This window comes from Cokeromyces recurvatus (genome assembly GCF_025118155.1).
Source record: "Cokeromyces recurvatus strain NRRL 2243 chromosome Unknown BX663scaffold_30, whole genome shotgun sequence".
NCBI classification, from domain to species: Eukaryota; Fungi; Mucoromycota; class Mucoromycetes; order Mucorales; family Mucoraceae; genus Cokeromyces; species Cokeromyces recurvatus.
This window is the reverse complement of record NW_026251416.1, coordinates 120,817-135,061: the sequence shown is the minus strand read 5'-3', so window position 1 is coordinate 135,061 and position 14,245 is coordinate 120,817. Positions and strand designations below refer to the sequence as shown.

Below are 14,245 nucleotides of genomic sequence, written 5' to 3'. Positions count from 1 at the left end.
AGTTAATAAAGAAATTTGACAAGCAAAGTGATGTTTTCGATTTTTAGAATCATTATATAACCATTTTTCAAAGCTTTTTTTATTTTATTTTATTTTATTATTATTATTATTATTATTATTAGAAAGCTATCTTAAAAATCTTCATAATCATCTATAACAAAGCATATATAAGTATTAAATAAATGTTTAATATCTTATTTTACCTTCAATTCCATTAATAGCATGCAAAAAGAATAATACAATATTTGATGTACATTGCATATTAAAGCCGTGATATAATCCTCTTAAACTCCAGTCTGTTAGAATATTTTTTCTCTGTAATCTATTGCTCTTCTTTGGTCGTCCACCTTCTTCTTTGATTATACAATAAATAGCATTTGCAACACCTGTATAAGGTACAGGTCTGAGTGCGACAACAGGTTCAAAACGTTTATTGCCAGGAGTTCTCGTTCTAATCTGACACTGAAGTCGCTTACGAATTGTATCCAATGGCAAAGTAACAAGAATTTCTAATGTATTAAGGCCTAACTCTGCAAGACTATATAAAAAGGGTGATTCAGTTGCACTGATTCGGAAGACACGATCGATAATCAAAGGTGTTACGTTTTGTAGTAAAGGTGTAATAGAGTGATAAAGAAGAGTAGGCACAAGGTTATGAGAAAAATAAAGTCCTTTAATACCACCTTCTTCTTGAATAATTGTTCTTAGTGCATGAAATGGGCCTTTATATTTTCTTCGTAAAGGTGAAGCTGATTGAACCTGTAATCTAAAGACTCAAGCCCATAAAATAAATAACCCACGTCATCATTAGATTTTTTTTTTTTTATTTATTACTAACCTTGTTCGTATAAGCTCTAAAGGACTTAATAAAAATCCTACAATTAGATTACTTGCTACTAACGTAGCTAAATTAGGACCAACACGATCCAAATGAACAAGGGGAATAGTGTCATCATAAAGATCAAACATGTCATTTAATGTGCCTTCAAGTGTAGGTTGAAGAAACAGATGTGAAATTTCATAAAGCCAATTTGTGTACTGCCCCTTAAATAATGAACGCCAACCTTCATGAGGCTGCTTTAATAATTCACCAATACCTTTCCAAACACCTCCTTCGATAGGTTTGAGCTGATGAGGTGGTCGAGTTGGATCATCATAAACACTGGGACGAACAATGTAGCCGCTAGCATCAACAGGAACTCTTTTTTTAAATACTGGATCGTTCACATCTAGTGTTCCCGAATTAAGATCTACTGAGTGGCGTCTTCTGCGTCTTGAGTTATGTTCATCATAAAAGTCTTCTTCCTCCTCCTCTTCTTCTTCCTCAGTAAACTCATTATACTATATAACATTAATGAATGAAAACGTAAAAAGAACCTGCAAATTTACCTCCTCTTGTTCATCGTCTGAGCCATCTTCTACTTTAGTTCTAGTAATAGATGTTACCTCTGCGTCTTCACGAGGCATATATTGTACTTGTAAAAGTGTTTTAGATACTTCAAATGGACTACTAACAGCAGTTGTAAGGTATTTTAAAAGGGTAAAGTTGATGAGTTCTCTTGCAGCTGTTTTGGAGTCGATTAAATCGTCATATTCATTAGCATAATATGGGGTAGTTTGTTGTGATGCATCAGGTACAATAGTGTAATTGCCATTGTTGAGCCCAGGAGTATAGTAGGGCCTTAAACCATTGATGCCTTTGCTAGTAGGAAAAGGATGATTATGATCTGTAGACATTTTTTTTTGATTTATTTTTTCTTTTTATTTTATTTTATTTTATTTTTTTTTTTTTAAAAAAAAAAAAGAAAACTAGGGTTAAAGAATAATATATTTTAGTATAATATTGAGGGTACACAGATTTTTAGAAGAACAAATCGCAGTCTTAAAAAGGCATTTTAAAGCAACTCTATTTACCTGAAAGTAAATGTAAATATTAATCCAAAAAAAAAAAAAGAGGAGGCTAGACAAAACAGTGTTGTTGAATTTGTCTATGTTGTTGATATTCTTGTGTAATGACTATGAGACTATAAACTTGAGTAATCGAAAATTATTTAGAAAACGTTGTTTTATATATATATATATTTATACAGAGCTCTAGATAGTATTCACGGTACAAAATGAAAACTTCAGACTGTAACAAATCAATCATTAAAACTAAACTAAAAATGAGTAATAATAGTATAGAGAAAATATAATTAATACTTACCATTTAAAGCACTTAATAAATGTTATATTAACAAGAAGCATAAGGTAGAAATATCGAACACTTTGAACAAAAAGTTACTATTTTGAAATTTAGAAAAGATATCTAATAGTTTCTCTATTTTATTTTTTTTAAAAAAAAAAGCTCGTCGTTCAGTATTATAAGCACCGAAATACTTGAAATATCCACACACAAATAAACAAATAATAATACATACTGAGAAAAGGGTTTTGTACAACTATTTATCTTGTATTACTCCTTATTTACAAATAATACGATCATGCAGATACTTGTATGAATATGTATTTATATTTCATATATAAAATATGCATTTAAGCATATGAGTGGTATGTATATGTAGATTAAAAGAAAAATTCTAATAAGTCTAAGAGCGTCTAGTTAATAGCTTATCTGTAATTTGAACTAAAGCTGCACGAGCATCAGATGGTGGAAGTTTATACAACGCATCTTTAGCTAATTTACAATGATGTTCTGCCAATTCTAAAGTCTTTTTTAATCCCTCACTTTGATATACAAGATCTCTTGCCTACAAACATATCTTTTAGTAAAAATATATTATATATAAGTGTTTATATTTCAACTTACTTTTTCTTCATCTCCCTTTTGCGAAAACTTTCTTTTGATCAATGGTTCCAACTCTGGATATTCCTCCCAAGCAAATAATACAGGTGCGGTTGCTAATCCTAGCTTTAAATCTGCACCAGCAGGTTTTCCAAGTTCTGCAGCTGTCACAGTAAAGTCAAGCATATCATCTACAAGCTATAATTAAATGTTAATGATATATACCTGTATATAAAAGTTTTTTTTTTTTTTTTTTTTTTTTTTTTTTTTTTTTTTTTTTTTTGCTATACCTGAAAAGCCAAACCTAAATTTCTTCCAAAATCATGTACAATGGATGCAATTTCTTTTGTTGCACCGCCTAGAACTGCAGATGCTTTACAACTCTGAGCAATCAAACTACCTGTTTTCATATACGTCTTTTCCATATAATGATCAAATGTACTTAACTTTTTTACATGATTATTTGATTCTTCGTTTGTATTTCTGAGTTGCATAAATTCTCCTTCTACCAAATTGGCAATACACGTCGTCATCAGTTCTGTACATTCAGTATTCCTTAAGCGCGCTAAGGCTAATGATGCTCGTGCTAATAAAAAGTCGCCACCCAAGACAGCCATTTTATTACCAAACGAGGCATTTGCTGAAGGCAAATTTCTACGTGTCATAGACGCATCAATCACATCATCATGCAATAAAGAAGCTGTATGGATCATTTCTGAAATCTCTGCTAAGCGTCTTTGAGTAGGCAAGATAACACAGCCCTGCTCAGTTATTGAAGGTGTATAATGTAATTTACGGTCAAATACACCGCTTTGGGTGATATTTTGAAGACCATGTGAAATCGGGGTATCAATAGATTCATAATTTATTTGTGCTGGTGATTGTTTTTTCACAGTTATGCTTGTTGCTTGTGCAATTAAAAGCACTAGTAAAGGTCGTACGTGTTTACCTTCGCCATGAAAATAATGCCGAGCAACTCTATTCAAAAAGGGGTGTCCGCTATATAACAGCTTTGAAATATTTTCTTTCAATTCTTTTAGATCGTCGCCTACTAAACGCACAGGATCAATTATGCGTTCATTGTCCTTTTCTTTAACAAGACTTTGGGCTTCACTGAGTGCTTGATTCCAATTTGAAGCTGATCCTGTAAAAGGTGTATCTGCTGGTTTAGTAACATTACGGAGTAGTGAAGAACTTAAAATGCTGCTTTTCAAGGAATCAATACTATGTGCAATCTTCCCTATAGGTGATAAATCCGTAGCCTCCTTTATTGGTGATGCCAAAACTTTTCTTGTTGTGTGTAAACCAGCGTTTAGTACATAAGACTGAGGATTGATGAGTCTTGAATGACGAACGATTTTGTACATGATTTAAAAGATAAACAAGTACTCCTGGGGAAATTGTTGAACAAGGGCATAAAATCCAATGATTATGTGGCTGAGATTAATACAATAATAGCCCTTTTTTTTTATATGTATTTATTTATACATGTACGGTTAAATATTTGGGCATCCAGGGATACTTTTTAATTGCCGCATTAAATTAGATAAAATATATAAAAAAAAAAAGGTAAAGTTTGTCCCTGTTTTTTTTTTTATTCTCTTTCCTTTCCTTTCCCTTTTTTTTTTAGTTTTTTTTAAAAGAAAAAACAGGAAGACAAGTAAATGTCGAATCTTGAATTTAGTATAGAAAGACCTTTTGGTGTATATTTATTTGACTACTTTAACCAATTCTATACTAAAGCTGTTGGTCAATCAGCCAAAGACTTTCGTTTCGTTGAAGGTGTTACTCCTCTTTCCACTTTAAATGAAGGTAAAGTATCTAAACTCGTTTAATGAGTACTTTGTTTAAATAACGTTGACTTTAATAGTTATTATTGGATGCATTACATATTTTATCGTTATTTTTGGTGGCCAATATTTACTTAAGAACGCGTCGCCTGTCAAATGCAAATTCCTTTTTCAACTTCATAACGCCTTTTTGACCGTTATCTCTTTTGTACTTCTTGTCTTATTAGTTGAACAGCTTCTACCCAAGTTGGTCAAACATGGTTTGTATTATACAATTTGTTCTGAAGAGGCATATACACAAGAATTGGAATTATTGTATTACCTTAATTATTTGGTTAAGTATTATGAGCTTTTGGATACTGTTTTCTTGGTTATTAAGAAGAAGAAGTTAGGTAAGGATTATAGGGAGAGGGGGAGGGGAGGGAAAAGATAGATAGAGGAGAGAATTATAACTGATTCATGTCCTTTTGTGTTTTGGGTTAGAATTTTTGCACTATTTCCATCATAGCATGACGATGGCTTTATGTTACACTCAATTAGTTGGTAAAACTACTGTGGTAAAGTATGATAAGAAAAAAAGGAAAGGAATATGCAAGTTAATGTATCATTTAATTAGTCATGGGTTCCTATTGTTCTTAATTTGACTGTTCATGTGCTTATGTATTACTACTACTTCCGTACATCTTCTGGAGCAAAGATCTGGTGGAAACAATACTTGACTACTATGCAAATTATTCAATTTATCATTGATCTTATTGTTATCTATAGTTGCACCTACTCTTACTATGCTTATACCTATACAAGCTCTATGCCAAACTTTGGTGATTGTCATGGCACTGAAACTGCAGCTGCCTTTGGTTGTGCTATCTTAACATCTTATCTTTTCTTGTTTATTAACTTTTATAGAATTACTTATAACAAGAAGAAGGCTCTTGCTGCACAACAAAAGAAAAAAGAACCCATGAAGAGTAAGAAGATTTAAACAAAACAAAAAAAAAAGATAATAGATGCTTCTTTATTTTTTATTATATTGTAGACTTAGAAAGTATTAATAAAATCGTGTTAATAATTATTTTTTTTTTCTTCCAAAAAAAAAAAAAAGGATTCCTCGGATTTACGTTTTAACCTTTGTACCATTTTTTAATATATTTAACCAACTGCTTCATGCTATCGGTAATTTTAACCGAAAACTTTTATTATTATTTAATACTTTAAAAAACCGACTTCTTGTCTAATACTTAGTATCGCTACTAATAAGCTTATCTATTTCGACTGGAAATATAAAAAAGGGAAAAAAAAATAAAATAAAAAATAGGACGATAATTTACCTCAATGAAAATAAATAAGGACATGCTTATCATCAAGTTACATGTATTAGTTTTTTTCTTTTCTGTAAAACATGTTCATGTTTATATGTTATATTTATGAAAAGAAATTAGCAGAATACTGTACAAAAATTAAGTCTGCTTTTTTAGATGTCAAAAGTTCATAGAACACACATCTTGTACTAGTCACCAGTCACCTAATTGAAGGAAATTACTGCTGTTTAATCGTTTAATTTTTTTTTTATTATTATTTAAAAATTATTTTTACCGCTGCAGATAAAAAAAAAAGAAAAGAAAAGAAAGAAAGAAAGAAAGAAAGAAAGAAAGCAACTTTCATCTTCTGCTTATTTAAAATTATATAGAAGGAAAAAAAAAGCCAAGTAGCAACAGCCAATATTCCTTTCTTTATCATAATTATACCTCTATTCATTATTGTATTACATAATACAACAGTATGTTATAAAATTTGATTTTAATATCGGAATAGAGAAAAGATATAAAGATATGAACAAAGTGCTTATAACTCCGTCTTTCAGTATGATGGATCTTTATAACACATATTTATCATAAGGTAGATTTTTTTTTATGATGTTGTAATATATAAAAGAAAAGCAAGGAAGGGAAAGGTACTCAAGACCAATGCCTTTTCTTTTCTATTATTATTTTTTTTTAAGCAACCAAAACTTCTTTAAAATGTCTTGGAGAAACAATATCAATCACTTTATAAGCTGATATTATTGATATAAGGACTGTCACTGAAATATAAATCAAATAAATTGAAAGACACTATATTGTTTATAAGTGCTTCCATTAAATCCATTATTAGACTTGTTACAAATATTACCAGAAAAAAAATTTTTTTTTCCTTTTCATCGTCTATAAAGTGGTTCTGTTCTATACAACTTGTTACGAATTGAGAATGTTCTGTAATTAAAAATATATATATATATATATGTATATACATATTTATACATATAATACATCTTGAAGTTTTTTTTTATTTCATAGAGACTATTATATAACGCAAATAATCTCATTTAAATTGTCTTATCTAATGAATACAGAGTAATCACCACCACCACCTCTTCTTCTTCCTCCCCACCTTCTCTTTAGGGTATAGATAACATACAGTTTAATCTTATCCTTTATATTCAAATTTATGTGTTGTTCGAAAAAAAAAGGGAATTTATTAGGCAAATAATTGAGAAAAGAAAAATATTTTATTGTAATAAATATTAAAAAAAAAAATGCATTGTAGGAGATTATCAGATAGATATATATGATGCATATTTAAAGATCGTTCAATTGAACCGTTGTATTTGGTTTATAGGGTGTATGTTGTTGCTGCTGCTGCTGCTGCTGCTGCTGTTGTTGTTGTTGTTGCTGTTGCTGTTGTTGTGTTAATGGAATATGAGACACAGAACTTGTATCTGTATCAAGTCTTGAAAATTGAGAAAAACTTTCATTTGGTTTACTTACGAATGCGTCTAACTTTTCTGTTCTAGGATTTGATGTTGGAAAACGAGAGGGCGGGAATCGACTGTGATCAAGCCTTGGGCTCATCTGCTTAAGATGAATATCTTTATTAGCATCATCTAATGATCTAAAGACTTCATCATCTACATAATAGGCCTTGAAAAGAGTTTCCAACATTTGCATACGTTCTTCTACACGCGTGATACGTTGTGTCTCAGGCTCATCATAATCGAGATCATTCAAGTTGGTCATACTGAATCGATGATGGACGGGGTGTACGAGTGGAATACCTGAATCAGTAATTTTGAATTTTGCATGAAGGCTACGTAACAGACTACGCTTCATATCACCCACAGACCATCGATGAACGACACCCCAGGGGGATCTTGGACGATAACCAAAGAGCCAAGCCTGTATAGCCACCAGTAGACCAAAGACACCACCCACAAAGCCAAGCGCATTGACTAATGTGTATACCTTGATTTCACGTTCGATCGTATTCACAAAGGCACTAGGGAAGACAGTGATGAGGCCCAAGTCTGCGTGTGTACGGACATAGTTGGGATTAGGGGCCTCCTCACGGAAGTTCGTAACGACCTCAGGGGTTGAGTTTGTAATGGGCAAGAAGCCAACATAGTTCCAGCCAACGTGTTGTAGATAACGATGATCAATTAAATTATAGGATAGAGCACTGTAGGTATAAGGTTCGATGGTATAGACATTTGTCACTTCGATATCATTTCTCTCATTAATTTGCCAATTCAACACATCAGATTCTCTCATCAGTGTATCTACAGGACTGTTGAGGTTATAAACAAGTACATTAGGATCCATCGATTTAGGATAAACAGAGGTATGAATACGACCATAACTGATACTTTGATCCCCCCAGAAATAAAACAAGAGTCTTGAGCCATTATTAGCACCAGATGTAGACGTAAGAACAAAATCGGTAGGAGCTAAAAATAAGAAACAGTTGACAGCACCTAAATTGTCAGCAAAGGTAGGTTGAAAGACAGACATATTTAATGGTTGAATGAATTTGGAACATGAGTAGCCATTGTCTGTTTGACAGGTGATACCTAAGGATCGAGGATCTGTTTCTGGATAATTTGGAAAACCATCAAAACAGAAACGAATATCTAAAAATAATATATGTTCAAAATAAACATATGGATGACTATAAATATATGTATATGTATTTATAGATTTTCTGAACATACCTGGAACTTGAACTTCTGCTGCTGATTCCTCAATTGTTTGAGTGACGTTCGGGCTTTTAATTGCTTGGCGAATAACAAACACAAGAAATAGAGAAAAGATGAACAATAAAAAGATTTGAAAAATAATACGAGCTGTTTCTGCCCAAACAGGTTCACCAGTACTAAGTGTAAAGCAATCGAAGTTAATGAACATTCTTTACTTTTTTTTTTTTTTTGTTATAGAGACTTACCGTGGCTTCCAAATGTCACGATGAATACGTTTAATAAGCCAACGAAAGTAACTTTGAAATCTCCAGAGTAAGAATAAGAGAATGACGAAAATGATAATGCAAGCGATAGTTACACCAGCAATGGCACCTCCTGATAGCTTGGAATTTGAAGATTCGTTTTTCTGTTCAAAAGTTTGAAGCCATGAAAGCGAATTGATATCCAATACATTAATATCATTATAGTAAGTGTTAAGTGCAGAACCTATTATAATAATAATAATTAATTACATGTTCACATGATATTTTATTTTTATAAACTGACCAAAAGCGACAGTAAAATAATTTGGAGACAGAATACCACCAGCAGCGTAAGAACGTCTAGAAGGTGGAATACCTGATATAGTTGGTACTGTCCATGTCCAAGTCTTTGTGTCTAAAATACCAATTGCATTCAAATAAACTCTTTGTCTTTCAGGAGCACCATTATCACCTAAATATAATAAATTAATAATTATTTTATTTTATATGTTTACTATATTTAGGACATACCACCAAAAATAATAATTCTATCGTCCGAAGCTAATAAAAAAAAAAAAAAAAAGATTAATTATGACATACAGTCCTATAACACGCACACACGAAACAAAAAAAAAAAAAAAAAAAAAAAAAAAAAAAAAAAAAGAAAAAAAAAGATATTTACTAACTACTGCTGTGTGCGATGTTCTTGTTGAAGGTAGAATATTGTGTACACCTGTAGCCTTTTTAAGTTCCCATTTATTTGTAGTTGTATCGTAGACGTAAATTTCATTCATGGGTGCTAAAATATTTTCAATGACTCCACTATTGTTTACTTGTGCTACACCACCAAGTATCACCAGCTGTCCATTACTTAAAAGAGAGGCAGTATGACCGTAACGAGGTATATAGGCAGAGGGTAAAGGAGTAAAATGCTGAGTAGCGACATCCATAACCCATAAATCAGAAAAGATGGCAGTTTCATTTAAAGCGCCACCATAGACATAAATTTTATTATTGGTTTCATCATAAGTTGCACTAAACAGTTTTCTATTATAAGGAAATGGTGCAGAAGCATTTTTGTTTGTTGAAGGTGCAGTCCATGTATTAGTATCAAAGGCATATTGGTAATATTGTAAAGGAACTAACTGATTATTTGTTGCATTTGTCATGCCACCTAACAGATAAAAGTGATTATTGTCTTTTGTGATTACGGCTTGTCCATAAATATTGCCTGGAGGCGGATTGTTTTGTGGTAAAGATTGCCAACTGAATGTATCTGGTAACTGAGAGAGTGAGTAAAGAGTATTGGTATATGTATTAGTAGCATTTTCGCCACCAAATATAATTAAAGAGTTATTTCTAGTTGCTGATGCCATGCCACCTTGAAAAGGTAGATTTGCCATAAAGTTTGGCACATAAAAATAAGCATTTGTAAACGTTACTGATAAGAGTAATGTTATTAAGAATAACTTTATTATCATTATTTTTTCTTGTAAAGAAAAATATTTGAAAATAAAAGTAAAAAATAAAATAAATTAAATTAAAATAAAATGAAAAATAAAATAAAATAAAAATGTTAAAGAAAAAAAAAAAAGGAAATCAAAATTGAAGAACTTCTTCAGAAAGTTATAAAGAAGAATAGATTTTTTTTTCCAAATATAAAAAGCGCGGCTCGGAAGGTTCTTTTTTATTACTACATCTTCCATATTCATCGTTTTATCGTTGACTATTTGCTGCCATATTATTTTAAATAGTCTTAAAAAAGAAACTCATTTTAGTCTAAAACATTGCAATAAAAGATTGCCAAATAGGGAAACTATTTATAATTAGAAGATTATGTATCTGTGCTTTATTAAGGGATGCGTGGAGAACATTTCAGGCACATTATATTGTTGTAACGATAAACCATTACCTGAAATTAAAGATGCACGCGCTTTTTCCCTTATTTCTTGATCTTAACTTTATTTTGACATATTCCTAATTTGATTTTATATGCAAGAAATGACTTTATTTGTAATAGAATAGAATCTCGTGTAATTATAACCTTAAATGTACTCTTATTATGATACTAAATTTACTAATACATTGTTAAAAAAAGAAAGAAAATTAGATAATAGATAACAATTTATGAATTTGTGCTTCTATCATTACTTTTAAGAAATGAATAATGGTTTCTCAAAAATCCCTATTTCTTCACAAAAAGAGTTAAATTCTTTCATTTTGATCTCTTACTATTATTTTTTTTTCGATATTGATTGTTATATTTGATAGAAAAAAAAAATGAAATTTAGTCTTAATGAGCAATTTCTGACGTTTTTTTTTTTCTATTTTTGTTTTATTTTTTTACAAAGAGAAGATTTATAATAAAAGGGATCCTTTTTTTTTTCTTCCTTCACATGGTTTAAATAGTTGTGTACTACAAAGTAAAAAAAAAAAAAAAATCACTAGGAATAAAAATAAAATTGCTGAGAAATAAAAAAATAAAATAAAATAATAAAAAATCTTTTATTTTTTTTTTTAATTTGACAAGGTTAATCGATCAAGGATGCCTAAATGGAAAAATGAGGATCTTGTTAACATCAAGTTACCAAACTTAAACAGTCATCCTATATCATCTAAGCAATTCCTAATACCGACACATAATACTTATTCTAGACTTCGTTTTTCTAGTGACTGCTTTGAATTAAGATCAGGCCAGAAGATCAAACAACAGCAAAATAAACGTACTCAATCGGAAAATAACATTTATGAGCAAACAAAGTCTTCTCTAAGAAGAGCACATACTGATATACAAGATGAGCCACAAAATACAAAAGCTGTTACTAAACAAGATACAGCCCAACTCTATCACTTTACTCAAGATCAAATAAAAAAATACAAAGCACAGAGACGAAAATTATTGTATCAGTTTTCATCCGGCTCTTCTTCAGATTCATCAGCCCAGGGGTATTCTTCATCACCAAACCATCCAGTAAAGATTGTATCCAGAAAGCATTCATTGGATGTTATTTCTATTGAATCTAAATTGAATTCGCCCGAAAATTTATTTGGAAGTGATTCAAGTAATCAAGATACAGCCGCATTCGAACCACTTGCATTTTCTATTAATGATGAATTTCAGTCTACATCAGAAGAAGAATTTACTACTGAAGGACTTAAAAAAGTAGACAAGGTTGAAACAATAGAAAATATTGAAACAGTGGAGAAGATTGAAACGGTGGAGAAAGTTGAAACGGTGGAGAAAGTTGAAATGATTGAAAAAATGGACAAAGTTGGAACGACCAAAACATTGAAGATAGTCAAGTAATTAAACGCTTGTTTATTTATTTTTAAAGAGTAAAGAAAAAAAATACCCCCCAATTTTAAAAGGAAAATTCCAATAAAAATAGATTGTAAAAGATTATTTTATTATACAAGTAGCTTTGAGATTATTTTTTTTTTTTTTTCGAGTGAAATAAAAGGGAGCAAATTATTTATGTCCAGAGGCGAGGTTTTCACCCTCAATAACCTTGGCTTCATTACCAGTAACCTTACCAGCGATTTTTTCGAGATTTCCTTTAACCTTATCACCAAATGATGGCTTATTATGAGCAGTAGTATCCTTAGAGGCACTATGTTTATATCCAGCAACTTTGGGTTCACCTGCATGTCGTTGACCATCGTGTAAACCAGTATGAGCTGCATCTCCAGCTGGACCTTGATCAATGGTTACATTATTAGGAGCACCTCCATTATTTTTGTTATGTTGTGAAGCACCATGATCACCTAAAGCAGCAGTAGCACCATGAAGATCATGCTTTCGTTCACCAGTATTGAGATGGGAAGGCTCCTTTTGATGTGTGGTGTCTGGTGTATGACCAATACCTGTAGTTGTATTTGTAGGATGTGTAGCAGTATTGCCAGAACCAGCAGTATGATGATGATTAGAAGCGGCAGTTGCACCAGCGGCAGTTGCACCAGCAGCAGTTGCACCTACGTGATGCATGCCAGATGTTGTAGCACGATTAGCATCGGAAGGATTGTGATGGCCAGTTGTATTCATCTTATCATGAAGTCCATGATGAGCACCTGTAGAGGGTGCATTACGAGGATCAGTAGGATCAAGTCCAGTGTTGTAGTTAGCCATATTATCTCTATCATGAAGTCCATGATGAGCACCTGTAGAGGGTGCATTACGAGGATCAGTAGGATCAATTCCAGTGTTGTAGTTAGACATGTTACTTCTATCATGTTGAGCACGACCAGTCATATCAGTTAGATTATGCTTATCATGATGTTTCTTGCCCATATCCATCATACCAGTTGAGTGATCCTTATTGTGATGCTTCTTCTTACCCATACCCATCAAACCATGATGATGACTTGAGTTATCAGAACTAGAAGAGCTAGAGGAACTAGAAGAACTAGAGCGAGACAAACGAGTTGTGCCAGGAGCATTGGTAATGCCATGCTTATTCTTATGATGATGATGACCAGTAAGTCCGGTAGCGGCAGCCATGCCAGCTGCACCAGCCATACCACGATGATCTTTACCGTGTCGTCCTTCCATAGCACCATCAGTAATTATATTTTGAGAATTACCAGTATCAAGATTAGGATTATAAGAGTTGTTATTATTGTGAACATGAGAACTATCAGTAGGACCAGTGGAAGTTATTGTACCTGTAGGGCCACCATAGCTATCCTTATTAGGATGACCAATACCTCTGTTACCTTGAGTATCTCTTAATTCGTTGTATCCAGGTTGACGATGAGAGGCATCAGTTACTCCAGTAGAAGGAATATTACGAGGATTGTTAGCATCAAGTCCAGTATTATAAGAAAGATTATTGTCATTTTGGAGACCAGTAGTAGCCATGTTACCATAGTTATCACTTTGACGTTCAGGATTATAAGTGGCAAAGTTATCATTATTACGTTGTTGAGTATTAGAGAGACCACGATCATTGTAGTTATTATTATGTTGATTACCCATCAAACCAGTAGTAGCCATATTACCATAATTATCTGTATTACGATCGGTATAAGTGTTATCCTTATTACGATAAGTATGAAGTCCAGTATCGTAATTAGTGTTGTTATCATTTTGAGCAGTGCCATTGTTAGAAGGATAGTTATTGCCAGCACCAATGGAAGCTACATTACCTGGGTTATTAAGTCCTGTTTCATAAGTAGCCATATTTCCTTTGTTTGTATTGTTAGACATTTTGATTTAGATAATTGATATATAAGTTTTTTCTTGAAAAAAATAAACAAAATAAATAAAAATTATATCACTTTTTTGCTTCTTTTTATATGAATTCATATAGCAAGAAAAAAAAAGTATGATGACTGGTTTTATACGTCAAACTAGTAAAGAAGAAATTTGCATAAAAAGAGTTAAAATTTAAAATCATAATGACGTACGTAAAAATAAAAA

At 31.8% G+C, this 14,245-nt stretch overlaps 6 protein-coding genes across 6 annotated transcripts; 2 read left to right on the top strand and 4 right to left on the bottom strand.

The window, feature by feature from the left end:
- Positions 1–125: 125 nt before the first annotated feature.
- Positions 126–1,800, bottom strand: BX663DRAFT_521056 (mitochondrial carrier domain-containing protein). The gene is made up of 4 exons (XM_051529191.1): positions 1,390–1,800; positions 839–1,341; positions 204–766; positions 126–151 (listed from the first exon to the last, which is right to left on the bottom strand). The coding sequence occupies exons 1-4, from the start codon at positions 1,735–1,737 to the stop codon at positions 132–134; spliced, it is 1,434 nt and encodes a 477-aa protein (XP_051379472.1). The 5' UTR covers positions 1,738–1,800; the 3' UTR covers positions 126–131.
- A 522-nt stretch (positions 1,801–2,322) lies between these two features.
- BX663DRAFT_460122 (solanesyl pyrophosphate synthase) lies at positions 2,323–4,238 on the bottom strand. The gene is made up of 3 exons (XM_051523934.1): positions 3,076–4,238; positions 2,810–2,983; positions 2,323–2,750 (listed from the first exon to the last, which is right to left on the bottom strand). The coding sequence occupies exons 1-3, from the start codon at positions 4,150–4,152 to the stop codon at positions 2,589–2,591; spliced, it is 1,413 nt and encodes a 470-aa protein (XP_051379471.1). The 5' UTR covers positions 4,153–4,238; the 3' UTR covers positions 2,323–2,588.
- A 166-nt stretch (positions 4,239–4,404) lies between these two features.
- On the top strand, positions 4,405–5,638 carry BX663DRAFT_521053 (GNS1/SUR4 family-domain-containing protein). The gene is made up of 4 exons (XM_051529190.1): positions 4,405–4,597; positions 4,656–4,967; positions 5,059–5,132; positions 5,192–5,638. The coding sequence occupies exons 1-4, from the start codon at positions 4,450–4,452 to the stop codon at positions 5,555–5,557; spliced, it is 900 nt and encodes a 299-aa protein (XP_051379470.1). The 5' UTR covers positions 4,405–4,449; the 3' UTR covers positions 5,558–5,638.
- A 1,552-nt stretch (positions 5,639–7,190) lies between these two features.
- BX663DRAFT_441128 (uncharacterized protein) lies at positions 7,191–9,995 on the bottom strand (the record flags this gene model as incomplete). The annotated part of the gene is made up of 6 exons (XM_051523439.1): positions 7,191–8,518; positions 8,600–8,760; positions 8,830–9,070; positions 9,131–9,298; positions 9,358–9,387; positions 9,509–9,995. The coding sequence occupies 6 exons, from the start codon at positions 9,993–9,995 to the stop codon at positions 7,191–7,193; spliced, it is 2,415 nt and encodes an 804-aa protein (XP_051379469.1).
- A 1,376-nt stretch (positions 9,996–11,371) lies between these two features.
- On the top strand, positions 11,372–12,133 carry BX663DRAFT_554890 (uncharacterized protein; the record flags this gene model as incomplete). The annotated part of the gene is made up of 1 exon (XM_051531570.1): positions 11,372–12,133. One exon carries the CDS (start codon positions 11,372–11,374, stop codon positions 12,131–12,133), a length of 762 nt encoding a protein of 253 aa, XP_051379468.1.
- A 162-nt stretch (positions 12,134–12,295) lies between these two features.
- BX663DRAFT_489149 (uncharacterized protein) lies at positions 12,296–14,032 on the bottom strand (the record flags this gene model as incomplete). The annotated part of the gene is made up of 1 exon (XM_051524870.1): positions 12,296–14,032. The coding sequence occupies one exon, from the start codon at positions 14,030–14,032 to the stop codon at positions 12,296–12,298; it is 1,737 nt and encodes a 578-aa protein (XP_051379467.1).
- Between the last annotated feature and the right edge of the window lie 213 nt (positions 14,033–14,245).

Bases quoted from the DNA above. Each gene is read 5' to 3' on its own strand.
- BX663DRAFT_521056 (XM_051529191.1), bottom strand. From the start codon at position 1,737: ATGTCTACAGATCATAATCATCCTTTTCCTACTAGCAAAGGCATCAAT. The intron at 767-838 runs GTTAGTAATAAA...TTGAGTCTTTAG, and splicing joins TTAGAGCTTATACGAACAAG to ATTACAGGTTCAATCAGCTT. The intron at 152-203 runs GTAAAATAAGAT...GCTTTGTTATAG, and splicing joins TGCTATTAATGGAATTGAAG to ATGATTATGAAGATTTTTAA.
- BX663DRAFT_460122 (XM_051523934.1), bottom strand. From the start codon at position 4,152: ATGTACAAAATCGTTCGTCATTCAAGACTCATCAATCCTCAGTCTTAT. The intron at 2,984-3,075 runs GTATAGCAAAAA...ATTTAATTATAG, and splicing joins ATTTAGGTTTGGCTTTTCAG to CTTGTAGATGATATGCTTGA. The intron at 2,751-2,809 runs GTAAGTTGAAAT...ATATGTTTGTAG, and splicing joins AAAAGGGAGATGAAGAAAAA to GCAAGAGATCTTGTATATCA.
- BX663DRAFT_521053 (XM_051529190.1), top strand. From the start codon at position 4,450: ATGTCGAATCTTGAATTTAGTATAGAAAGACCTTTTGGTGTATATTTA. The intron at 4,968-5,058 runs GTAAGGATTATA...GTTTTGGGTTAG, and splicing joins TATTAAGAAGAAGAAGTTAG to AATTTTTGCACTATTTCCAT. The intron at 5,133-5,191 runs GTAAAGTATGAT...TCATTTAATTAG, and splicing joins TAGTTGGTAAAACTACTGTG to TCATGGGTTCCTATTGTTCT.